The 27,873-nt window shown below is 41.9% G+C and overlaps 1 protein-coding gene across 13 annotated transcripts in view; it reads left to right on the top strand.

Moving 5' to 3' along the window:
* The window catches only part of LOC131124985 (catenin delta-2-like), a 141,891-nt gene that overhangs the window by 19,013 nt on the left and 95,005 nt on the right, over positions 1-27,873 (top strand). For 11 of the 13 annotated variants that reach the window (XR_009128958.1, XM_058066034.1, XM_058066029.1 and 8 more), the window contains exons 2-3: positions 8,122-8,264; positions 26,026-26,138. Coding sequence is in view for 12 of the 13 variants with exons in the window: in XM_058066034.1 (XP_057922017.1) it covers positions 8,127-8,264; positions 26,026-26,138 (251 nt within the window). In the remaining variant the exon portion in view is untranslated. Of the gene's footprint in view, positions 1-8,121; positions 8,265-20,942; positions 21,239-21,368; positions 21,469-26,025; positions 26,139-27,873 lie in introns of those variants that run through there. The other 2 variants (XM_058066036.1, XM_058066037.1) reach the window with 2 other exon arrangements.

Below are 27,873 nucleotides of genomic sequence, written 5' to 3'. Positions count from 1 at the left end.
ATAAGACACAGAAAGTACATGTGATAGTAGACGTGATAAGACATAGAAAACCTGTTTACAACCTTCTAAATAAAGTTTTTAACATTATTAAAGCCCTCCAAACATGAAATAACACCCCTATAGTCACCTTTACACTCCTATTAGCCAATATACTGTCGTAGAGGTAATAAGACGTAGAAAGTAGACGTGATAATAGACGTGATAAGACAGAGAAAACCTGTTTACAACCTTCTAAATAAAGTTATTAACATTATTAGAGCCCTCCAGACATGAAATAACACCCCTAGAGTCACCTTTACACTCCTATTAGCCAATATACTGAAGTAGACATAATAAGAAGCAGAAAGTAGACGTGATAGTAAACGTGATAAGACATAGAAAACCTGTTTATAACCTTCTAAACCTTCTAAATACAGTTTTTAACATTATTAAAGCCCTCCAGGCATGAAATAACACCCCTATAGTCACTTTTACACTCCTATTAGCCAATATACTGTAGTGGGCATAATAAGACACAGAAAGTAGACATAGAAAACCTATTTACAACAAATACATACAGTTTTTAACATCATTAAAGCACTCCAGACATGAACTAAAACCCCTAGAGTCACTTTTACACTCCTATTAGCTTTATGGAATCATAGATATTTATCGGAGCTAGTGGCATTTAAATGGTTTGTCATGAGTGGTGTTGATATGAATGGCTTTACGGGCGTATTCATATCCTGTTGCTTGTGAACGTCCATTAGCATCTGGATCAGACCTCACGTAGATTTGCTTAATGGATGACGACACTCAGTGAGGCCATCTGCCATTGTTTGCTTTTCACGGCTTTAATAAGAAGACGTGGAATATCACAAAGCATACGGTGCTCCCACGCAGTTGACTTTCCTTTTTGGTCATTGTTGTTTGTAATATGGAAATAAATTGGCAGCCATTTGCTTTGTTGGAAATCTAAGTCTTATTTATTTTACTTTATTGTTGTTAAAAGTCCAACAGGAGCCATGATAGGGATTATTGTATGTTATGATATCATCCAATGACAGTAATTATGTTACTATGGTGCTATGAATGACATCAGTGACTTTGTGGATAGTACAAACTGCGGCACAGGGGCCGCATGTTGTACACGACTGCTTTTTAATTGGCCCTCACGAGGGTCGCAGAGGTGCTGGAGCCTATCCCAGCTGTCTTGGAGCAAGAGGCGGGGTACACCCTGGACTGGTGGCCAGCCAATCACAGGGCGCATATAGACAAACAACCATTCACACTCACATTCATACCTATGGACAATTTGGAGTCGCTAATTAACCTAGCGTGTTTTTGGAATGTGGGAGGAAACCGGAGTACCCGGAGAAAACCCACGCATGCACGGGGAGAACATGCAAACTCCACACAGACATGCACAAGAGGGGAATCGAACCCGGGTCTCCCGGCTGCAGCCCTGAATATATTATATTCAATCATTCTTTTTCTACCACTTATCCTCACGAGGGTCGCTGGAGCCTATCCCAGCATATACTGGAGAAGAAAGTCAAAGTATGAAGCCAAAAAGTGAACCACTTCCACACGGAATGAGAGGACATGGAAACTGTAGACATGAAATAACATGCCTGTTGTCACCATGTAGCGAAGAAGAAAGTCAAAGTATGAAGCCAAAAAGTGAACCACTTCCACACAGAATGAGAGGACATGGAAACTGTAGACACGAAATAACATGCCTGTTGTCACCATGTCGTGCAGAAGAAAGTCAAAGTATGAAGCCAAAAAGTGAACCACTTCCACACAGAATGAGAGGACATGGAAACTGTAGACACGAAATAACATGCCTGTTGTCACCATGTCGTGCAGAAGAAAGTCAAAGTATGAAGCCAAAAAGTGAACCACTTCCACACGGAATGAGAGGACATGGAAACTGTAGACACGAAATAACACGCCTGTCGTCACCTATAGTGGAGAAAAAAGTCAAAGTATGAAGCCAAAAAGTTAACCACTTCCACACGGAATGAGAGGACATGGAAACTGTAGACACGAAATAACATGCCTGTCGTCACCATGTAGTGGAGAAGAAAGTCAAAGTATAAAGCCAAAAAGTTAACCACTTCCACACGGAACGAGAGGAGAACCATGATACGTCCGCCTCAGCCGTAGCATGTCGGTAGCCAGGCTACACGCGGTGATGTAAAAACTCCACACAGAGATGGCCGAGGGTGGAATTGAACCCTGGTCTCCTAGGTGGGAGGTCTGCACGCTAACCACTCGACCCATCTCTATATCTATTATTGATTACTTCACACTATATCTAATACAGCAAAGCGTATTCCGGCTTTTCCATCAATAGATAATGGATCATATGGAATGAACGGACTAACGGAGATAAATGTTTCAATTTAAAAGGCCCGTCTTGGGTCCAGGCAGCAGGCGGAGGGACATTGATGACTGGTGAAGCCAAAACGCTGCAGCAAGTTTTAATGAGGTGACATGGGACTCGGAGAGAAAAGGGAAAAAAAACCCCATCTCAGTCGGGATTCGTACACGCTCCCGTGTAAGCGATGCGGCCGTGCGCAGAATAACACACCTCTTTGAAGCGATTTGCTGCGGCGATCTGCGACGTCTTCGCCCAAAAAACACCCCCCGCCCTTGTCTCAGACCACACTGATGAGCTTAAACGGTCAAAAGATTAAGCTCGGAATTCCTCATGTCAGCCATGTCAATCATAGCGTAGCGCAAAAACAGGACAGTGCGGGAGATTACGCCTCTGAAAACGCACTTCTAAATACCCCTGCATTACGCCGCTGTGAAATATAGACCAAATACAAAATAAATCATCAAAATCCAAGCTTATACCTCGGTCAAAATAAAGCCCTTAGGCCCTAATCCATATTCAAAGACTGGATGTTGGCCTCTGTAACCCAGTTGTGATGGCTGTTATTGGGAAAGCTGCTTTGTACCGGTCATTTGTATCCAGGCTTTGGATACGCTTGGATGGCTTGACCTATATTTGGATGCCTTCCCTGTCGGAGGGGTTAATATCCTGGCTCCTCCCTTTTTTTTGCTTCCTCAAAGCTGGGCATCCCATTGAAGCTTGACGTTAGCTTGTGTGGAAATATGAGGTAATAACTATAAAAGAAATCTTCACTCGATAAATGTACTGCAAAAAAAAGGCCAGTAAGGATAATTCATAATGCCTCCTATAGAGAACATACTAACTCCTTATTTATAAAATGACAAATACTTCAACTTGCTGATATAGTTCATCTTCAAACAGCTAAAATAATGCATAAGGCTAAAAATGACCAATTAGCTAAACATGTCATCTAATACTTCTCAGGGAAGAACTACATTTAAAACACTTATATGTTAGGACTACGTTAAAAAATTTTAAATTTTAAATTTTAAATTTTAAATTTTAAATTTTAAATTTTTAAATTTTTAAATTTTTAAATTTTTAAATTTTTAATGTTTAATTTTTTAAATGTTAATTTTTTTAATTTTTTAATTTAAATTAAAAGTAGGATTTTTAATTTAATAAAAAAAAATAAACTATATTAGGAAAGCAGGAAGTGAACAAATGTAACAGTTACTGATTGTAAAAGTACCAGATGGAGGGGTAGGATTTAATAAGCTTTGCTTCTTCCTACTCCTTTTGGACATGTGGAACTGTGAACTGATTATGTGATGCATTCAATGGTAATCTAATATATGTTCAAATGAAATACAACCATTACCATTACCATTAAAATGAGGAATATTCACATCAATGATGGTTTTGTTTTGAATGGGAAAAAGTGGGGGCTGCACGATGGTCAAGTGGTTAGCACGCAGACCTCGCAGCTAGGAGACCCGAGTTCAATCCCACCTTCGGCCATCTCTGTGTGGAGTTTGCATGTTCTCGGATGCCATTTTTATATTTATCTTTACATCTCTATGCTTTTTCCTCGGGAGTTGAGATTTCGCACTGTATTTAGTGATCCTTGAATGCACCATAGCCGTGTGTTACCGCACATGAAAGTTTGTCATTGCAAACATTGCATTGTACGTTTTTGACGCTTTTTGGAAACGCTGGCTCAAATTTGGCAGTTTAATGTAGCGGGCAGTCAGTACGGTGGTAGAGTGGTTAGCGCACAGACCTCACAGCTAGGAGACCCGAGTTCAATCCCACCCTCGGTCATCTCTGTGTGTAGTTTGCATGTTCTCGGATGCCATTTTTATACCTTTACGCCTCTATTTCTCTATTTTCCTCGGGTGTTGAGATTTCCCACTGTATTTAGTGGTCCTTGAATGCACCATAGCCGTGTGTTACCGCACGTGAAAGTTTGTCATTGCAAACATTGCATTGTACGTTTTTGACGCTTTTTGGAAACGACGGCTCAAATTTGGCAGTTTAATGTAGCGGGCCGTCTGTACGGCAGTCGAGTGGTTATCTCGCAGCTAGGAGACCCGAGTTCAATTCCACCCTTGGTCATCTCTGTGTGGAGTTTGCATGTTCTCGGATGCCATTTTTATACTTTTACTGATCATGCTTTTTTCTGGAGTTGAGATTTCCCACTGTATTTGGTGGTCCTTGAATGCACCATAGCCGTGTGTTACTGCATGTGAAAGTTTGTCAACTGTCAAAACTTGTTGCGAGGCGTTCACATGTCATGGCAAACATTGCATTGTATGTTTTTTGACGCTTTTTGGAAACGACGGCTCAAATTTGGCAGTTTAATGTAGCGGGCCGTCTGTACGGTGGTCGAGTGGTTTGCGTGCAGACCTCACAGCTAGGAGACCCGAGTTCAATCTCACCCTCGGCCAACTCTGTGTGGAGTTGGCATCCGAGAACATGCAATTGTTATACCTTTAAGTCTCTATGCTTTTTCATCGGGAGTTGAGATTTTCCACTGTATTTGGTGATCCTTGAACGCACCATAGCCGTGTGTTACCACACACGAAAGTTTGCTGCGAGATGTTCACGTGTCATTGCAAACATTGCAGTGTACGTTTTTGACGCTCAAATGTGGCAGTTTAATGTAGCGGGCCGTCTGAACGGTGAATGAGTGGTTTGCGCGCCGTGCAGCCCCTCCAAAAAGGGTTGTTTTACATTGAAATTATAATTATACAATTTTCATATGTGTGTGTATGTGTCAAAATTTTTCCTGACAAACTGTAACCTGGCTGCACGGCGGTTGAGTGGTTAGCGCGCAGACCACACAGCTAGGAGACGAGGGTTCAACCCCACCCTCGGGCATCTCTTGGACTAGGGTTACCTGTGTGTTTCCCATTAGTTCTTTTCCTGATTCCTGGTATCGGAGTTTCCACCTCCCATGGTGAGTTTCATGTTTACCTTTGCTGTACCTCCGAGCCTGCTTTGTTAGTTTGGTAATGTGCCTTTTTGTGCGTCGCACAAAAAAACTTTATTTAAACAAGCTGCCAGCACGAGGATACATGAAATAAGAGCAAATCATAACAGATAGGAGAACGCAATATGTCGCTGAATGTTTTATATGCCGAACGTGTCTCCAATCTGTTTTAAAAATTAGCATTTTTCATTAGCATCCACCTTGTTGCATTGCCCTCCTTTCCACATCATGCATTCTGCGTTTGTATCAGCCTCCCCTTCGATGCTATACATTCTCTCGTCCGCCCGTCTCCCTGCCCCGCCTCGCCACACTTGACCTATTTCCACTGTCTCCTCATCTTTGCAGCGTGTTGCTGCTTCATTCAATGGAATCCAGCCGAGGGTGACAGGAAGAGGATGGCTGGGAAGGTTGCGGTTTAGATTTGAACCTACAACGCTAGAGTGCACCTGCACCCTTTTGTAACTCCCCACCCCACCCCACCCCAACCCCAACCCCCCAAACGCTTGGGCGCTCACTTCTGGCATGATGACTTCAGAACATCTTTAGTATTCACTTTCCTTGCTGTCTTTTCTGGGGGCTGCAAATTATGGACAGGAATATCAATCACAGTTTTTTGGGATTTCGTGATTCTCATTTTCAGGTGGTTAGGGTTAGGTTTAGAAGGTTAGGGTTTAGGGTTGGGGCTAGGGGTTAGGGTTAGGGTTGGGGCTCGGACTAGGGTTAGGTTTAGAGTTAGGGTTTAGGGTTGGTGCTCGGGTTGGGGGTTAGGATTAGAGTTATGGTTGGCGCTCGGGTTGGGGGTTAGGATTAGGGGTTAGGGTTGGCACTAGGTTTAGGGGTGAGGATTAGGGTTTAGGGTTGGGGGTTAGGATAAGGGTTTAGGGTTTGGGGTTAGGATTAGGGGTTAGGGTTGGTGCCCAGGTTGGGGGTTAGGATTAGGGTTTAGGGTTGGGGGTTAGGATTAGGGGTTAGGGTTGGCGCCCAGGTTGGGGGTTAGGATTAGGGTTTAGGGTTGGGGGTTAGGATTAGGGGTTAGGGTTGGCGTCCAGGTTGGGGGTTAGGAATAGGGTTGCGGGTTAGGATTAGGGGTTAGGGTTGGTGCCCAGGTTGTGGTTAGGGTTGGCGCTTGGGTTGGCGGTTAGGATTAGGGGTTAGGGTTGGTGCCCAGGTTGGGGGTTAGGATTAGGGTTTAGGGTTGGGGGTTCGGATTAGAGGTCAGGGTTGAGGCTAGGGGTTAGGATTAAGACTAAGGTTGGTTGTTAGGGGTTAGGATTGGGGCTAGGATGGGGTTAAGGTTGGGGCTTGGGGCTGGGGGTTAGGGATTAGGGGTTAGAGGTGGGGCTAGATTTAGGTTTAGTGGTTAGGATTGATGTTAGGGGTTAGGTTTAGGGCTTAGGGTTGGGGTTAGGGTTCGGCTCAGTGGTTAGGCGTTCAGGGTTAGGCTTAAAGTTACAGTTGGTGCTAGGGTTAGGGTTAGGATTAGGGTTATGGGTTAGGGTTGGGGCTAGGGGTTAAGATTGGGGTTAGGACAAAATCGTAATTAATCATGTTAAAGTGTTATTAAATATGCATTTAATTCATTATATAAATAAATACAACATTAAATAATTACTATGTGTTATTTTATTAAAGTAAAGTAATTGAATTAATTAAAATAATGTAATAACAAATTAAAAAATAACAAAATAATTTAATGATACATAATATATAATATAAAATAATAAATATAGGTAAATAAAATAAATATAATAAAGCAGTTAGCCACGTGTGTGCATGAGTGTGTACGTATGTGGCGTCCTCATGACAGCTCTTTCATCAGCGTGTAAAGCCAGGCTGATGTAGCCGTTACGCCAGCTCGATGCTGCATCAGGATTACATGCTGCATATGACGCCTGTGTCCGCCTACTCATGGGAAAATGCAGAATGGCACATAAATTCCTTTTGTGTGTGTGTGTGTGTGTGTGTGTGTTTGGGTGTGTATTTGCACTGTAAGAAGTGTCGTTTCTTATTACCAAAGCAGCGATGGTGCATTTGTGTTCATAGATTCATATCTCACAGAGTCAAAGAATGCATTCATCAAATATGTTTCTTCCACTCGGCAATTTCCAGCGACTATAAATAACGTTTAATGTGCTCGTGACTGATTTTTGAAGAGTTTTACTCCTCAGGTTGTTTACATATTCCCCTCGGTCTATGAAGAATTTAAGTCGAAATTTGTAGTAATGTGAATTCAAATAAATCATACTAAACAATATGAATGGCAGACTGACATCCTATTGTTATTATTATTATTATTGCCTCTTTGTATTGAGTTGGGGCAGCACGGCGGTCTAGTGGTTAGCGTGCAGACCTCACAGCTAGGAGACCAGGGTTCAATTCCACCCTGTGCATGTGTGGGTTTTCTCCGGGTACTCCGGTTTCCTCCCACATTCCAAAAACATGCTAGGTTAATTAGCGACTCCAAATTGTCCATAGGTATGAATGTGAGTGTGAATGGTTGTTTGTCTATATGTGCCGTGTGATTGGCTGGCCACCAGTCCAGGGTGTACCCGATACATATTTGTATCAGGTGCACCTTTTGGGTGTTAAGTTGCTATGTGATGAATTTAGTGCTGTTGGTAGTGACGACATCATAACTGTCACTGTACACTGGTATATTTGCACATTTACACATTTGGCACCTTGACCTCAATTTGTTTGTCTCTATTCTGGACTTTTGTTTTGAAATCACGGTAACGAGTGGAATGCTCCCTTGTTTTTTTTTTTTTTTTTTATCCAGGAGTGATGCCAGTGCCTGAAGTGGTGTCTGACACATCCAGCGCTGCCGCCGCCGCCATGTTGAGCCCCGTTCTCAATGCCTCTAATGGAGACGGCTCCGAGTCGGAAACCACCTCCGCCATCCTGGCCTCGGTCAAGGAACAGGTCAGAACTGTACAACATATAAACAAACTTTATCAATTAAAAAAGTGCGTCATTCCACAGAAACATTAATGTCTGCCTCAAAATGTATGTTGGCAACTTTATTATTATTTTTTTATACAAGCAGACGACTCATTTGCATCATTTTCCATTGTAATCCACCAAGAGATATTTCAGTATATATGCCCAAATGTTGGACAGATGGGTTGAATCTGATCCAGCATCGCCACCCAAACTCATATTAGGCATGTATTTAAAAACCAATTCAAATCAGCTTACTCTCTTATAATACCAATGCTAAGTAGCAAAATCAGACTACAACAGATTAAATCTAACGTTACAGTGACTACGAGTGCCTGCAGGCCCTGAGATTACAAGGGTACCGCAGCGGAGTAAAGCTGAGGGATTGGGTATTGGTACAACCCCGAGTGTGCTATTGAGTGGCACTTAAATGCCAAAAAAGAAAGTGATTTCTAGTGCCGGGCGGCACGGTGGTCGAGTGGTTAGCGCGCAGACCTCACAGCTAGGAAACTAGGGTTCGACTAGGTTCCACCCTCTCTGTGTGGAGTTTGCATGTTCTCCCCGTGCATGCGTGGGTTTTCTCCGGGTACTCCGGTTTCCTCCCACATTCCAAAAACATGCTAGGTTAATTAGCGACTCCAAATTGTCCATAGGTATGAATGTGAGTGTGAATGGTTGTTTGTCTATATGTGCCCTGTGATTGGCTGGCCACCAGTCCAGGGTGTACCTGATACATGTTTGTATCAGGTGCACCTTTTGGGTGTTAAGTTGCTATGTGATGAATTTAGTGCTGTTGACGATATCATAACTGTCACTGTACACTGGAATATTTGCGCATTTACACATTTGGCACCTAGACCTCACAGCTAGGAGACCAGGGTTCAATTCCACACTTGGCCATCTCTGTGTGGAGTTTGCATGTTCTCCCCGTGCATGCGTGGGTTTTCTCCGGGTACTCCGGTTTCCTCCCACATTCCAAAAACATGCTAGGTTAATTAGCGACTCCAAATAGTCCATAGGTATGAATGTGAGTGTGAATGGTTGTTTGTCTATATGTGCCCTGTGATTGGCTGGCCACCAGTCCAGGGTGTACCTGATACATATTTGTATCAGGTGCACCTTTTTGTGTTAAGTTGCTATATGATGAATTTAGTGCTGTTGGTCCATCTTTTAAGATTTGAGGCGTCGTTTTTTTATTTTTATTTTTTATTTTATTTAAGCAAATATATGAACCATTACAGTGCATTTCTTACATTAATCAAAATATAACTTTCCATTATATACATTTGTATTCAACTATCTAATCACAAGCCGAAAAGGAGTAGGCTGAAGCAAAAGCTTATAAATTCCGACCCCTTTTTGCAAGATATAATCATGTTCATGCCACAGTCTTGTTTTCCCCTGTTATTATTATCATTGTAATATTATTATTGTTATTATCATTATTGTTATAATCTTTATCATTATTACCATTATTATTGTTATTATCACCATTATTATAATCATCATTAATATTACCATTTTCATCATTATTACCATATTACCATACCACATACCAAATTTTTTTTTTTAAATTTATTTTATTATTATTTTTTTTTTATTTTTTTTTATTTTAATAATATAATATATATAATATAAAAATAATATTTTTTTATTTAATTTTACAAACTTCATTGCTTCATGTAGAGTGCTGTGTCATTCCGTCTGTTGTTTTCTGAAATTTGCAGTATTTGTGCTTTTATTGTCAATTTATTAGCCCACTTTTTCCCCCCCTAAGTGTAACATTTACATATCGTTTTCTGGATTGCATGTGTCTAATCTTGTGCATTAAAAAAAAATGTAATAGTAAAATACATAAATACAAAAAAAATACATAAATACCTCCATCAGTACACTCGATTGCACCATCTTTTCCACGCCGTCAACCCAGACCTAAAACCATCCAAGAGCGACACTGATGACTGGAATATAGTCATTAATTCCCTGAAAGTGAAGGCCTCACCCCCTTTCAAGGGCAGCGAGAATGGAGTTGCTGCAACTTCCACAAACAACCCGCCGATAGCCATCACTCTTCCAGGGGGAAAGGCTTTTTTCATGCACATCAGTTACAGCTTCTTTGTTTCTCAAGGAAGGAACTTACTCGGGGTGCCCTCCATTACCAACTTTACCGCCGCATCCCGGCGTTTGTTTTTACAACGCTGAGATCTTTCCTGCTGTTTTTTGCCCTTCCACACAACACGAAATTAATTAGCATTCAACGTGGTATTTATCACTCGGAGTTCATGTCACATTCGGTGCCGCTATCATTCAACGTTTTTACTGTGACGCAATCTCCTATAAAGGTCGAGCAGTAGGACGTGCATCGGCGTTGAAAGGCTAGCTTTACAACGCGAGATGCGTCTCTTTGATGGCACATTAAGTGGAAGTGACACTAAAGTATTGATCGGCCGTGGCTTGCCTGCTGCTTGGAAATAATAATTCATAATCGACTCATGAAGCTGTATAAATACAGTACAGTCTGGCCGAAATAGCTCAGCCCAAAGAAATGTGGGTGTCCGCTTACTATTGATAGTGTTGGTGGGTCCCATAGCCAAACCAGTTGAGAACCACTGGCTTCTACGCTATATCACAGGCTGCACATACTATTGGTTGTTCCCCACATGAAGCGTACAAGGTTGCCAAATGCTACATTTTGCTACTTTTTCCGATCACAATTTATTCTTTGCTGCATTGGTATCACCCACGCATCCCGTCTACAACATCGAATTAGTGAATTAGGTATCCTTTAAAAAGGACATGATGTTTTTCATCAGTTTCTACAGTGTTGGTCCACTGGATAGTCAGCGTGAGTCACAGTGCAGCATCGAACCGTTCACTCTAATTGGCAATCAAGCAGAGACACAACTTCCTTGTCTGACCTACGAGTCACAAGAATCCAAAACCAGTGTAATTAATAGATAAAATAATATATTTATTATACATATTATCTATATGAGGAAAAGCAGTAGAAAATTAACGAATGAATTAATAATAAAATAAAATAATTAAAAAAAATAATTTAATTTAATTTAATTTAATTTAATTTAATTTAATTTAATTTAATTTAATTTAATTTAATTTAATTTAATTTAATTTAGTTTAATTTAATTTAATTTAATTTAATTTAATTTAATTTATTGAGTTTTCTCCGGGTACTCTGGTTTCCTCCCACATTCCAAAAACATGCTAGGTTAATTAGCGACTCCAAATTGTCCATAGGTATGAATGTGAGTGTGAATGGTTGTTTGTCTATATGTGCCCTGTGATTGGCTGGCCACCAGTCCAGGGTGTGTACCTGATACATGTTTGTATCAGGTGCACCTTTTGGGTGTTAAGTTGCTATGTGATGAATTTAGTGCTGTTGGTAGTGACGACATCATAACTGTAACTGTACACTGGTATATTTGCACATTTACACATTTGGCACCAGGGTTCAATTCCACTCTCGGCCATCTCTGTGTGGAGTTTGCATGTTCTCCCCGTGCATGCATGGGTTTTTTCCGGGTACTTCGGTTTCTTCCGACATTCCAAAAACATGCTACATTCATACATTCATACCTTGTCCATAGGTATGAATGTGATTGTGAATGGTTGTTTGTCTATATGTGCCCTGTGATTGGTTGGCCACCAGTCCAGGGTGTACCCCGTCTCTCGCCCGAAGACAGCTGGGATAGGCTCCAGCACCCCCTGCAACCCTCATGAGGATAAGCGGTAGAAAATGAATGAATGAATTATATATTATATTATATAAATATATTTATTATTATATATTTTTAGCTCCCTTTATGGTTGTAGGTAGATAGACTTCCTTTATTGCACAAAAACACAGCGGTGAAATTGTCAGTGAGTCGATGCCTGGGTCCCGTATTACACCAGAGACAAAAGAAGATAAATAATAATAAATAATAATAATAATAAAGACAATAAATAGATGACACCGAATATAAACAAAATAATGTACAACGTAAACAGTAAATAGCACAAATAATTTAAATAATTTAAGTCAGCCCTGGCGTGTCGCAGGTGAAAAAAAATATCTTCTCCCACCTAGTGCGGAAGTGGTAAGTTTTTTTTTGCTTCTTAGGTTTAGAAGAAATGAATCTGGGGCTAACTGGTTAGCTCGTGATCGTGCCAGCTTGTTGGCTAGTGGCCCCCTGGCGGCCTAAAACCTCCTAAGGAGAACCTTCTCAGCCACGGCATGTGGGCTCGGTAATATCTACCATCATGTATCATAGCATTAATGATAACCCATAGTCAACTAAACACCCCCCATATAGTGAGGGGCGATGTAGCGAGGGTCGACTGCATAGGTGTGCAATTTGTAAGTAATAAATGAACCCATGTGTGATTATTTTCCCACTCATGCTTTTCATCATTTCTGTTACGGGGAGGTTCGGTTTCCTCATCCTCAGACTCGAACTTGAACGCCGCAGGCTTGAAAGTGTTGAGACGAGCTGCAGCAGACGCTTGACACCACAGAGGAAGAAGATATCTCTCTTTATATTTGATGAGTCCCGTCTAATGGAAGACGATGATGATTATTATTTCATCCGGGGCGGTGAAGAAAGAGAATGATGCAGTAATACAGCATTTCAAATCCGTCACATGACTTCCTCAAATTCATGACTGTTTCATGAAATGATGTCTGAAGATGACGGATGTTTAAAGCATGAAAAGGTTCAAGTTATTTAATTTAGTAATGCAGCCTATTACGCTCCGTTTCGCTCGTTTTGAAGTATTTTGGGGTCAGGTTGTTGCAGTTGATTCTACTTTTACTTACAGGCGTCCTGGCATGATTCGTCAACATTGCTTATATATGTTATGTATTGTTTGGAATTAGCTTCTATACGCAAACATGGCAGTGGGCGAGACAGAGGAAGTTTACTGTGATCATAGCCAAATTTTAGAGGACAAAGAAACATAGAACATAGAACTTTTAGAACATGGACTTAAGCGTGAAGACATGGAGATGAAGAATGGTGGCCTTCACAGAATTATTTTAAATCCGCTTCTTCATGAGTTCTTTATAGCCTGATTTATGTTATATATTTTGTCGCTTTTATAGTAATAACTATAAAAGCAATTTTCACTCGCTAAATGCACTGCAAAAAAGGTCAGTAAGGATAATTCATAATGGCGCCTAAAGAGAACATACTAACTCCTTATTTCTAAAATCACAAATACTTAAAAATAAAATAAAATAAAATTAATTTAAATTAATTTAAATTAAATTAAATTAAATTAAATTAAATTAAATTAAATTTTAAATTAAATTGGCGGCACGGCAGTCTAGTGGTTAGCGCGCAGACCTCACAGCTAGGAGACCAGGGTTCAATTCCACCCTCGGCCATCTCTTTCTCCGGGTACTCCGGTTTCCTCCCACATTCCAAAAACATGCTAGGTTAATTAGCGACTCCAAATTGTCCATAGGTATGAATGTGAGTGTGAATGGTTGTTTGTCTATATGTGCCCTGTGATTGGCTGGCCATCAGGCCAGGGTGCACCTCGCCTCTCGTCCGGAGTCAGCTGGGATAGGCTCCAGCACCCCCCGCGACCCTCGTGAGGAAAAAGCGGTAGAAAATGAATGAATGAATGAGCCTATTACGCTCCGTTTCGCTCGTTTTGAAGTATTTTGGGGTCAGGTTGTTGCAGTTGATGCTACTTTTACTTACAGGCGTCCTGGCATGATTCGTCAACATTGCTTATATATGTTATGTATTGTTTGGAATTAGCTTCTATACGCAAACATGGCAGTGGGCGAGACAGAGGAAGTTTACTGTGATCATAGCCAAATTTTAGAGGACAAAGAAACATAGAACATAGAACTTTTAGAACATGGACTTAAGCGTGAAGACATGGAGATGAAGAATGGTGGCCTTCACAGAATTATTTTAAATCCGCTTCTTCATGAGTTCTTTATAGCCTGATTTATGTTATATATTTTGTCGCTTTTATAGTAATAACTATAAAAGCAATTTTCACTCGCTAAATGCACTGCAAAAAAGGTCAGTAAGGATAATTCATAATGGCGCCTAAAGAGAACATACTAACTCCTTATTTCTAAAATCACAAATACTTAAAAATAAAATAAAATAAAATAAAATAAAATTAATTTAAATTAAATTAAATTAAATTAAATTAAATTAAATTAAATTAAATTAAATTAAATTAAATTAAATTAAATTAAATTTTAAATTAAATTGGCGGCACGGCAGTCTAGTGGTTAGCGCGCAGACCTCACAGCTAGGAGACCAGGGTTCAATTCCACCCTCGGCCATCTCTTTCTCCGGGTACTCCGGTTTCCTCCCACATTCCAAAAACATGCTAGGTTAATTAGCGACTCCAAATTGTCCATAGGTATGAATGTGAGTGTGAATGGTTGTTTGTCTATATGTGCCCTGTGATTGGCTGGCCATCAGGCCAGGGTGCACCTCGCCTCTCGTCCGGAGTCAGCTGGGATAGGCTCCAGCATCCCCGCGACCCTCGTGAGGATAAGCGGTAGAAAATGAATGAATGAATGAGTTTCTAAAGGACCGGATAAGCATAGAAAAAATGGATGAATGTCTACTATATATCGGGTAATAGGAGTGTAAAGCTAATTATAGGGGTGTTATATTATGTCTAGAGGGCTCTAATGTTAAAAACTGTATTTATAAGGTCATAATCAAGTTTTCTATGCTCTAACTTAAAAAATAAAGAGTCTGGAACTAATGAAATACAATAAACTAGGGATTACAGTACCAAAATGTAATAAAATATAAACACTGCAAAAACAGTAAACAAATTTTATGCCACTCGTTTTCCCTGCAAAGGACAAAAACTATGCAGTGCATACATATTTGACGCTTGATAATGTATGTCTTTACACACCCGGCCCCAGCGCTGTTGCTCAAGGGGGGGGAACACTGATGGATGGAATTAAAACATGGCTCTACAAGCACCGTGGTACAAAAAAAAAAAAAAAACCCAAGACAAATCTGTCTGCTTGGGATGAACATTTAAGTAGCTCTGGGATGCACAAAACTCTAAATCTCCTGGAATCTGTCCTCCCCCATGCTGCTTGGAGGTTGGGCTACTATATCTCCTCCTTCCTTCCTTCCTTCCTCTCCCTCGGGGACATCTTCATCATCGGCTACGTGTCGCAAAGCATTCTACACACCAAAACAACAGTAGTGGACGACACAGGCTTCAGTGTCGTGTACCCAGTGTGACTCAATGACCCAAACAACAAGACAAATAATGGGGAAACAGGTGCAGGAGATAATGGAAAGCAACAGAAAAACAGAACCGAGCAGCACAGGAAGTGAATACAAAATAAGGGCATGAACCAGGAAGTAAGGAAAAGAGGAAAACTAAGAGCTGTCACGAGGGGGTGAAGCCCAATCGTGACAAATTTAAACCGTAACCAAACTTACAAAGGTGCTTCAAACGGAAGTGGAGAAGAAGGACACACACTTACCACTTCCACACTGAGTGAGAGGAGAACCTTCTCAGCCACCACGGCATGTGGGCTCAGTAATATGTAACATCATGTATCGTAGCCGGCGGTCGTGTGGTTAGCGCACAGACCTCACAGCTAGGAGATCAGGGTTCGATTCCACCCTCGGCCATCTCTGTGTTCTCCCCTCGTGCATGCAAGTGGAGAAGAAGGACACACACTTACCACTTCCACACTGAATGAGAGGAGAACCTTCTCAGCCACGCCATGTGGGCTCAGTAATATCATTATCATCAGTAATAACATCATGTATCGTAGCCGGCGGTCGTGTGGTTAGCGCGCAGACCTCACAGCTAGGAGATCAGGGTTCGATTCCACCCTCTGCCATCTCTGTGTTTGCAGTTTGCATGTTCTCCCCGTGCATGCAAGTGGAGAAGAAGGACACACACTTACCACTTCCACACTGAATGAGAGGAGAACCTTCTCAGCCACCATGGCATGTGGGCTCAGTAATATGCAACATCATGTATCGTAGTCGGCGGTCGAGTGGTTAGCGTGCAGACCTCAGAGCTAGGAGATCAGGGTTCGATTCCGCCCTCGGCCATCTCTATGTTTGCAGTTTGCAAGTTCTGCCCGTGCATGCAAGTGGAGAAGAAGGACACACACTTACCACTTCCACACTGAATGAGAGGAGAACCTTCTCAGCCACCACGGCATGTGGGCAAAGCATTCTACACCCCAAAACAACGGTAGTGGACGATGCGGCCTTCAGTGTCATCTACCCAGTGGGACATTTTGCCATCAAACTGGCACTTCCTCTTTCCGAATCAAGGAAATGCCAGACAGACACCACAGGGTATTTATAATTAGACATCTTTATACAAGAGAAAGACAGGGAAACAGTTCCAGCTCAGAACCCCCCACCCCACAGTTCCTCCCTGTGCCGTCCACTCTTGTCAAACGGCCATTCTTCTTTACTAATTGCTTTAATGGACGCCATGTTGTCCCTGCAAGCTCTAACTCTCCACCTCGCTGTCGTTACTCAATAATACGCCGCCGTCTGTTGACAAGCCGACAAGCACTTGATTAGAGAAGTTAAGTGTGTTTACGCTTCACTCAATATCTTTTTACCAGGCTAACATCACAAGAACACGCACTTTACTTCACCTTAAAGGAACACCGCATCTTCATGGGAGTTATGTGAAAGAAGCGGTGGTGTGAAAACGATTCCTGTTTGGTCACACTTGAACGTTTCAGATCATCAAACAAGCAGAAATATGATATAGCACAACTGAAACTGCGAAAAGATGATTGTCTCTCTGTTAAAACAACTTAACTGGGATTTAAAAGGTTATAAAACCATTTCTAAAGCTTTAGGACTCCAGCCAACCACAGTGAGAGCCCTAATCCACAAATGGTGAAAACGTGGAATAGTGACGAACCTTCCCAGGAGTGGCTGCCCAACCAAAATGTAATTTAATGATTCCACCATAATAAAAGACACTGGGAAAAAATGTCCTGCATGTCAGAGCTCAAAGACCAAAACCACAGCTGAATAAAAGCTGGCCTCCATTTTGCCCGATAACATATTGATGATTTACAAGACCGATGGGGCTCTCGCTGTGGTTGACTGGAGTCCCAAAGCTTTAGAAATGGCTGCATAGCCTTTTCCACAAAATCAGCCTAAACCACAGTTAAGTATATTTTAAGTATATATTAATTATATATATTAATTACTATATATAATTATTATAATTTTTTTATTATTTTAATTTAATTTTTTATTTTATTTTATTATATTATTTATAATATATATTATAAATAATATAATAATAATATAATAATATATATATAATTATTATACATAATTATTATACATTTTTATTATTTTAATGTTATTTATTCCTTTTATTTTATTATTTTATTATATTATTTATAAAAAAATATATAATTATTATATATTAATATTTAATTTATATTTATTTTTTCAATTAAATTATATATATATTATATATTTATATTTAATATTTAAATTTAACATTATATTATATTTTTATATTTTTATTATATTAATATTATTAATATTATTGTTATATTATTATTATATTATTAATATATTTTATTTATATATTTTATATATTAAGTGTATTTTAACACCGGACAATAGCTTTTTCTTTGATGATCTGAAACATTTACATGCGACAAACACGCAAAAAATAAGAGTGTAACATGCACTACATGTTTATCACATGTTTTACACATGTTTGCATTCATTTGCATGCAGGTTCAGCATCCAGGTGCAATACAATGCACTGTGCAGCACTTCGCTACGGAAAAGCAAAGTAGCTTAGCTTCTCCAGACACAGCCCCCTTGGTTTAACCAGTCTGTATCCACGTAAGATGAACCACGCCAGCCATATTTCCAGTCACTGTAGACCGGCCCGTGTTTTGCATACGCGGCGTAGTATTTTCTAGGAGGATCGTGATTGGTTTAGCTGGAGTGGGTGCAGAGATCAGCGGGACACGTCACATAAACAAACAGAAAAAAGAGGCGCAGATTTGAGTCCGACTCAGTAGGAGGTGCAGGGATCTTCTCAGAAGCAACTGACCCCTGTTGGGAAGCCATGGGTTCTAATTACCAGGCTTACTGCATCTTGGTAAGGCTTGTTTTTTTTGCCTCGATGCTCAATTGTGTTATGATTCGTCGATGCTTCTTTCTGGATATGTCATTCTATAGCTAAATAGTACAGTCATGTGATCAAACCACGGTACCCCATGGTGCTATGGATGGGACCCGCCTTTCACATGACTGTACTCTGCTAAATACCTGAAAAGAGAAGTGGATCTGAAGTAGTAACATATAGTATTTAGTATTTTTACACTTGATATTTGGTTTGTTTTGACCCTTTGAGGTGAAGTACGATTGTTTCTCGTTTGTAGTGGCTAACTGGTTCCAGACCCGACTGCCATCAAGGATTTTCCACGATATAGGATTAATTCATTCATGCATTCATTTTCTACCGCTTATCCTCACGAGGGTCCGTAATAATCAGAAGTAGACCATAGGTGAGGTTCAGGAAAATATCGGCTCCCAACTAGAAAAGGGAGGAAACAGCTCCAAACAACCCAAAAAAGGCTTAATAAATTAATTTTCTACCGCTTATTTTGGAGCCTATCGCAGCTGTCTTAGGGCGAGAGGCGGGGTACACCCTGGACTGGTGGCCAGCCAATCACAGGGCACATATAGACAAACAACCATTCACACTCACATTCATACCTATGGACAATTTGGAGTCGCTAATTAACCTAGCATGTTTTTGGAATGTGGGAGGAAACCGGAGTACCCGGAGAAAACCCACGCATGCACGGGGAGAACATGCTAACTCCACTCAGAGATGGCCGAGGGTGGAATTGAACCCTGGTCTCCTAGCTGTGAGGTCTAGGTGCCAAATGTGTAAATGTGCAAATATACCAGTGTACAGTTACAGTTATGATGTCATCACTACCAACAGCACTAAATTCATCACATAGCAACTTAACATCCAAAAGGTGCACCTGATACAAACATGTATCAGGTACACCCTGGACTGGTGGCCAGCCAATCACAGGGCACATATAGACAAACAACCATTCACACTCACATTCATACCTATGGACAATTTGGAGTCGCTAATTAACCTAGCATGTTTTTGGAATGTGGGAGGAAACCGGAGTACCCGGAAAAAACTCACACATGCACGGGGAGAACATGCAAACGCCACACAGAGATGGCCAAGGGTGGAATCGAATTCGGGTCTCCTAGCTGTGAGGTAAACAACCCGTCTGCCGTACAGACGGCCCGGTCCATTAAACTGCCAAATTTGAGCCGTTGTCTCCAAAAAGTTTTGACAGTCGCGGCTTCACAAACTTTTGCATGCAGTAACACACGGGTATGGTGCATTCAAAGATCACCAAATACAGTGGGAAATCTCAACTCTCAAGGAAAAAACATGATCAGTAAAGCATAGAGACATAAAGGTATAAAAATGGCGTCCGAGAACATGCAAACTCCACACAGAGATGGCCGAGGGTGGAATTGAACTCAGGGCACCGAGCTGTGAGGCCTGCGCGCTAACCACTTGACCACCGTATTAGTTAGTTAGTATTCCAAAAACCCTTTTATGGCTTCCTAAATACAGTTTTAAACATTATTATAGCCCCCGTAGACATGAAATAACATGCCTGTAGTCACCATATAGTGGAAAAGAAAGTCAAAGTATGAAGCCAAAAAGTTAACCACTTCCACACGGAATGAGAGGAGAACCACGATTTGTCTGCCTCAGCCGTAGTATGTCGGTAGACAAGTTTAAATGAAATACTTTGGAAAAGAAGAAGAACGAACGGGACGTATTCAAACACTTGGCGCGCCGGATGTGGCCCCCGGACCACACTTTGCCCACCCCTGGCTTAGACCTTTTTATAAACCCAAACGAACCAGATCCCAACAATGTATTTATCTGTTTATGTCTTCATTGATGATGTTTATTGTCATATTGATGTTAAGTGTCAGTCCTTGAACGCACCGTAGTTGTGCTGTTAGACGCAAAAGTGTCGGAAAGAGATCACTTTTATGAGAATATCAACTATCAGAGGTTGTTTTATCCTTGGTGGGGGGGTCCCAGGGGGTCCCTGGCGATAACCCCCCCCCCACCACCACACACACACACACACCACCAAAAAGCAGGGATGTACCCCACAGAGCGCGAATTCCAGGGAGGTCAGTACAAACTCTCAGAAACAGGAAGTACCTGCAATTTTAAGCATTTTGAAGTATAAAAACACTGAACGTGGTACTTGTGCATGCGTATAGAAATTATATTTGCAACTTATCCCGAAGGAGATGTGGTTTTTGTGGGGAAAGCGGCCCAGTTCCAGACGAAAAACCATATTTGAGTTCAAGTAAAGAGCGAAGGTACAATGCCGTTCTTCTTAATCCATATGCACACGTGTGTCGCTATGCATGTTCCTGTGCATCTTGCTTGCTTTCTGCTTCTTCTCAAGTCCCTCCTTTCTTTTTTTGGGGGGGGGGTACAGGAATTGACTGGTGAGCAGTGGGCTTTTTTTTTTTTTTTTTGCAGGGCGGACCAGAGGGAGGGCCCATTGTGATGCAACGTTGCATGAATAATGCCACTGGGCTTCTAAATGCTGCGTTACCATGGCGACCTTTGTGCTTCAGTGAACACCGTGTGTGTGTGTGTGTGTGTGTGTGTGTGTATGTGGACCCCATGGAGGCAGTGATAAAGAGACACACGGAGAAAGCCGAAAGCAGGCTCAAGTGACACTTGTGGTCTCTCTCCCCCTCTCTCTTCATCGTGTCTCGGCCCAAAGACAGACAGATGAATGTTCGTAGGTAGCAGAGAGAAGGTTTTTTTTTAGCCGGAGGCTTTTCCCGAGAAAAAGGAATACTGATGCCGCCCTGTGAAGTATGGTCCTTGTGAAGGTACGTGAGTTAGCTGGATTGCGCTAACAGGTGTTTGCCTGTCAGGCCCTCAGAGGCCGAACGCGCAAGCAGGCGGCAAAGGAGGGAGCGCTGGCTTTTGTTTGGGGAGGGGGGGGGGGTTCAAAAAAAGGTTCCTCGCAGTTTGCCGTCTCAGTTGAACCTCTCAGCAGCCCGGAGATGCTCCAAACAAGAAAGCGGTTCTTTCGCTCAGAGGTGGCGTTTTCCGTGAAGTAGGTGCTTTTTCCTAAATGTTCTTAAACTCAGCATCCCAGCAACTTGGTGTGGAGATGTAAATATGACTTAGTGTGATGGAATGTAAGGAAACTTTACTTTTGGAGTATATATGGCATGCTGTTGTTTTGGGGTTTAGGGCCTTGAAAAGTTACATTCTAGTAGGAAGAAGCAGGTTTGAACCCCTGATAATTCAACTTTGACTCTCATCAATTCATTTGGTTTTCTTCACTTCCTGTGGAAAGACAATCCAGTTTCACCGACTCACAGGTGCTCCACAAAGACTTGAGTTTCAACTCTCAAAGAATCGGGTTTCTCTGATTCACAAGTACCTGACACAGACTCCAATTTCACCGACTCACAGGGTCTAATGAAAGATTTGTGTTCACTGACTCGCAAGTGCTCGATGATGACTTTTTTACTAAAGAATCGAGTCAAACAAAGACATGAGTTTCACTGATGAAGAATCCGGTTTCACTGACTCACCGGGTCTCGTTAAAAAGAATCGAGTTTCACTGACTCGCAGGCGTTCAAAGACTCGAGTTTCACTGACTCATAGGTACCCCATAAAGACTTGAGTTTCACTGATGAAGAATCGGGTTTCATTGATTCACGAGGACTTGACAAAGACTCCAGTTTCCCCGACTCACAGGGTCTAATTAAAGAATTGAGTTTCACTGCTCAAAGACGACTCAAGTTCAACTGACTCACGGATACTCAATGAAGACTGTTTTTTACTAACTCACTGGGTCTCGTTAAAAAGAATCGGGTTCCACTGACTCACGAGGACTTGACAAAGACTCTAGTGTCACAGACTCACAGGGTCTAATTAAAGAATCGAGTTTCACTGCTCAACAACGACTCAAGTTTCACTGACTCACAGGTACTCTTTTTTACTACCTCACGGGTCTTGTTGAAAAGAATCGAGTTTTACTGACTCGCAGGCGTTTGAAGACTCGAGTTTCACTGACTCACAAGTGCTCCACAAAGACTTGAGTTTCACTGATGAAGAATCGGGTTTCACTGACTCACGAGGACTTGACAAAGACTCCACTTTCACAGACTCACAGGGTATAATTGAGTTGAGTTGCTCGATGAAGACTCTTTTTTTACAAACTCACTGGGTCTCGTTAAAAAGAATCAAGTTTTACTGACTCGCAGGCGTTCGAAGACGCAAGTTTCACTGACTCACGGGTACCCCATAAAGACTTGAGTTTCACTGATGTAGAATCGGGTTTCACTGACTCAGTGAATCACGAGACTCCAGGGTCATAGACTCACAGGGTCTAATTAAAGAATTGTTTCACTGCTCAACGACGACTCAAGTTTCACTGACTCACTGGTACTCGATGAAGACTATTTTTTACTAACTCGTTAAAGAATCAGGTTTCACTGATGAAGAATCCGATATCGGTGACTCACGAGTACCCTGATAGAGACTCGTGTTTCACGGACTCAAAGGTTCTAGTTAAATAATTGAGTTGACTCATGGTGTTCCACAAAGACTTGACTTTCACTGACTCATCGGTTGACGAAGACCCGCCTTTCAGCGTTTCTGTGCATGCGCTTTGTGACGGGCGACTGAAGTGAATCGAGTACCCGTTGCACAATGGAATCGCTCGTACCGACTCCACCAGTTGTGTTGAAAGAAGCTATGACTCCATACCAAATGAATGATCGGAATATTTCCAATTTGAATCGTGTTCTTCCTGGATTCTTGCCGTTTGTCCTTTGTATGACATCATTGTGTGTTTCTTCTGTGCATGCAAATTGTCTTTCAACGAGTAAGAATAGCAACATGCATGCATCATGGCATCCGTGTGTGTCCACTTGCCACTGATGATAATCACTCCCATGTATGATGAGGGAGGAAGTGGGCTGTGGATGTGTTACATTATAGACTCCATAAATAATTCACTTTCATCACATTATGTCGTTGTGGAGGAAAGATGAGCGCCGCCTCGGGCAATGCAGGCTTCCCATACATTCATCACGTTCATCGTGGTTCTTCTGGATTGGATGCCATAGTCTGATCGTTTTTGACAAAGCGCTAAAAATGGAATACTCGGATGCTCCAACTTACTCATGCACACATGATCACAGAGTTACTACTCGTAACTCAGTTGTTTACTCAGTCAGGGCAACTGAACTAGTCATTGAGCACCCGTGGGTCATTGTATACTTGGATCAGTGAAACTTGAGTCGTCGCCGAGTATCCGTGAGTGAGTGAAATTCGAGTACTCGTCAAGCACCTGTGAGTAAGCAAAACTCGAATAGTTGAGCACTTCGGAGTCAGTGAAAATCGAGTCTTTCTGTTGAGCGCCTGTGGATTAGCGAGAGTCAACTCATCGAACACCAATGAGTCATTGGAACGTGAGTCTTTCTGTTTAGTACCCGTGGTCGTTGAGCACCTGTGGATTAGCGAGAGTCAAGTCATCAAACACTAATGAGTCATTGAAACATGAGTCTTTCTGTTTAGTACCTGTAGTTGTTGAGTACCTGTGGATTAGCGAGAGTCAAGTAATCGAACACTAATGAGTCATTGAAACGTGAGTCTTTCTGTTTAGTACCCGCGGGTTAGTGAGAGTCAAATCATCAAACACCCGTGAGTCATTGAAACATGAGTCTTTCTGTTTAGTACCTGTAGTCATTGAGTACCTGTGGATTAGCGAGAGTCAAGTCATCGAACACTAATGACTCATTTAAATGTGAGTCTTTCTGTTCAGTACCTGTAGTTGTTGAGCACCTGTGGATTAGCAAGAGTCAAATCATCGAACACTAATGAGTCATTGAAACGTGAGTCTTTCTATTTAGTACCCGTGGTCGTTGAGCACTGTGGATTTGCGAGAGTCAAGTCATCGAACACTAATGAGTCATTGAAACGTGAGTCTTTTTGTTTAGTACATGTGGTCGTTGAGCACCCGTGAGTCAGTTAAGCTTGGGTAGTCATTGAGCACCTGTGGATTAGTGAGAGTCAAATCATCGAACACTAATGAGTCATTGAAACGTGAGTTTTCTGTTTAGTACCCGTGGTCGTTGATAACCTGTGGATTAGCAAGAGTCAAGTCATCGAAGAATAATGAGTCATTGAAACGTTCTGTTCAGTACCTGTGGTCATTGAGCGCCCGTGAGTCAGTGAAGCATTTTTGGAGAGTACCTGTGAGTCAGTTAAGCTTGGGTAGTCATTGAGCACCTGTGGATTAGTGAGAGTCAAGTCATCGAACACTAATGAGTCATTGAAATGTGAGTCGAGTCTTTCTGTTTAGTACCCATGGTCGTTGAGCTCCTGTGGATTAGTGAGAGTCAAATCATCGAACACTAATGAGTCATTGAAATGTGAGTCTTTCTGTTTAGTACCTGTGGTCGTTGAGCACCCGTGAGTCAGTGATGTATTTTTGTAGAGTACCCGTGAGTCAGTTAAGCTTGGGTAGTCATTGAGCACCTGTGGATTAGCGAGAGTCGAGTCATCGAACACTAATGAGTCACTGAAACGTGAGTCTTTCTGTTTAGTACCCATGGTCGTTGAGCGCCCGTGAGTCAGTGAAGTATGTTTGTAGTGTACCCATGAGTCAGTTAAGCTGACGTGAGTCTTTCTGTTTAGTACCCGTGGTCGTGAGTCAGTGAAGTATTTTTGTAGAGTACCCGTGAGTCAGTTAAGCTTTTATCAGGCCAGTGAAACTCAAGTAGTCATGCAGCACATGTGGGTCAGCGAAACTCGAGTCTCTCGAACCCGTGAGTAAGTGAAACCCGAGTCTTCATCGAGTACCTGTGAGTCACAGAAACTTGACTCTTAGTTGGGTACCCGTGAGTCAGTGAAACCAGCGGCTAAGCGAGTGAATCGTTGGTTTTGTGTCATTTCTGATTCAGCTCAAAGCAGAGCTGATATACCGTTAGAGTCCCGTTCGGTAAAAAAAAACAAAACTTGTGAATTTACACTATTTTTCAGAGTATTGCAGTATTTAAACACAGCTAAGTGATCTACCGGGATTGTGTCTGGAACCTCACCAGGAGATTGCGGATAAACCAATTTTAGTGACACAAATCCTCACGTTAAAGCCCACTGCAGGCACCGCATGCTTATTTGACAACCAGTCTGTGTTTTTGCATAATTCGGGGGGGGGGGGGAATTGGTTATGTTAAATTAGCCATCATGATGGCTACAGCCGACATGGAACGTCATAATCAGCTGTTGGCTCGCGACGCGTGCCAGCTAATTAGCGCTCGGTGTTCATCATTCTCAACCAGCGGAAATCTGGCACCAGTGAGGACTTATGAATATGACGCCGATTGACGTATATATATATGTAATATTTCACACATGGGGAAAAAAATGCAGTATTGTTTAAAAATAAGCGAAATGTAGGAAAACTGAGGCCACCATAAGGTGAAACTGGCAGACAAACAAAAGTAAAATCTGCTCTGTCGTTCCGCCAGACGGCGGAATCCATTTCGCAACAATTAAAAATGTGTCAAGGAGGATGGATCCAAAATAATATTTAGCAGGGGTGTAAATAGAACAGCTCTGACTCCCCCCCCCTTTTCTCTCTTCACTCCAGGAGTTGCAGTTTGAACGTCTGACCAGGGAGCTGGAAGCCGAACGACAGATTGTTGCCAGTCAGCTGGAGAGATGCAAGCTTGGCTCTGAGACTGGAAGCATGACCAGCATCAGGTGTGTGTATATGTGTGTATGTGTGTGTGTGTGTGTGTGTATTCCTGCATCTTCACCATCCCGCAATACACACCTCTCACAATGGAATACAATATCTTTTCATCTCCACTCCAATGGTGATCAATCAATACACGCAAGCCACCAGCCAGCCGTTTTTTTTTTTTTTTTTGGATGTAATCTCACTCTCCTACTCATTTTCTGGATGGGAATTGGACAGATTTTTTTTCATTTTGTGGGTACATTTAATGAACAAAATAAGGTGCAGGGCCTGCACGGTGGACGAGTGGTTAGCGTGCCGACCTCACAGCTAGGAGACCCGAGTTCAATCCCACCCTGTGGAATTTGCATGGTCTCCCCATGCATGCGTGTACCTGATACATGTTTGTATCAGGTGCACCTTTTGGATGTTAAGTTGCTATGTGATGAATTTAGTGCTGTTGGTAGTGACGACATCATAATTGTCACTGTACACTGGTATATTTGCACATTTACACATTTGGCACATGTTCTCTCCGTGCATGCGTGGGTTTTCCCCGGGTACTCCGGTTTCCTCTCACATTCCAAAAACATGCTAGGTTAATTAGCGACTCCAAATTGTCCATAGGTATGAATGTGAGTGTGAATGGTTGTTTGTCTATATGTGCCCTGTGATTGGCTGGCCACCAGTCCAGGGTGTACCTGATACATGTTTGTATCAGGTGCACCTTTTGGGTGTTAAGTTGCTATGTGATGAATTTAGTGCTGTTGGTAGTGACAACATCATAACTGTCACTGTACACTGGTATATTTGCACATTTACACATTTGGCACCTAGACCTCACAGCTAGGAGACCCGAGTTTGATTCCACCCTCGGTCATCTCTATGTGGAGTTTGCATGTTCTCCCCGTGCATGCCTGGGTTTTCTCCGGGTACTCCGGTTTCCTCCCACATTCCAAAAACATGCTAGGTTAATTAGCGACTCCAAATTGTCCATAGGTATGAATGTGAGTGTGAATGGTTGTTTGTCTATATATACTATATATAGTATCACATTTTGGTCGCTAGGTGTCAGTAATGATGATGAGACATTACCTAGCATTACCTCACATTACATTACCTTAACTTGCACTGCCATGTATGCAGAGTCCGACATGAAATAGTGAAAAAAGCTTTTTTCACCCATTCTGTGTGGAAGTGGTACATTTTTGGCGTCTTACTTTGTCCTTCTTCCGCACTAAATTTCAAAGCCTTTTTAAAGTTTAGAATAAATGCATTGAAGGGATGTGGGATGCTGGATTATTTATGCTTTACAGATTAGCATTTATAGCTAAAATTTAGCTGATTTCTGGTGAAATTTTGTTATTCATTCATTTTCTACCGCCGCTTATCCTCACGAGTATCGCGGAGGGGTGGGGGGTGCTGGAGCCTATCCCAGCTGTCCTCAGGCAAGGTACACACTGAACTGGTGGCCAGCCAATCACAGGGCACATATAGACAAACAACCATTCACACTCACATTCATACCTATGGACAATTTGGAGTCGCTAATTAACCTAGCATGTTTTTTTTTGAATGTGGGAGGAAACCGGAGTACCCGGAGAAAACCCATGCATGCACGGGGAGAACATGCAAATTCCACACAGAGATGGCCGAAGGTGGAATTGAACTCGGGTCTTGTAGCTGTGAGGCCTGCATGCTAACCACTCGATCACCGTGCAGCCCAGAAATTTTAACATATATTTTCCCAAAACCAAC

This window comes from Doryrhamphus excisus, chromosome 3 (genome assembly GCF_030265055.1).
Source record: "Doryrhamphus excisus isolate RoL2022-K1 chromosome 3, RoL_Dexc_1.0, whole genome shotgun sequence".
In the NCBI taxonomy this organism is placed as follows: domain Eukaryota; kingdom Metazoa; phylum Chordata; class Actinopteri; order Syngnathiformes; family Syngnathidae; genus Doryrhamphus; species Doryrhamphus excisus.
The sequence above is the reverse complement of the archived record's forward strand: the minus strand, read 5'-3'. Positions and strand labels throughout refer to the sequence as shown.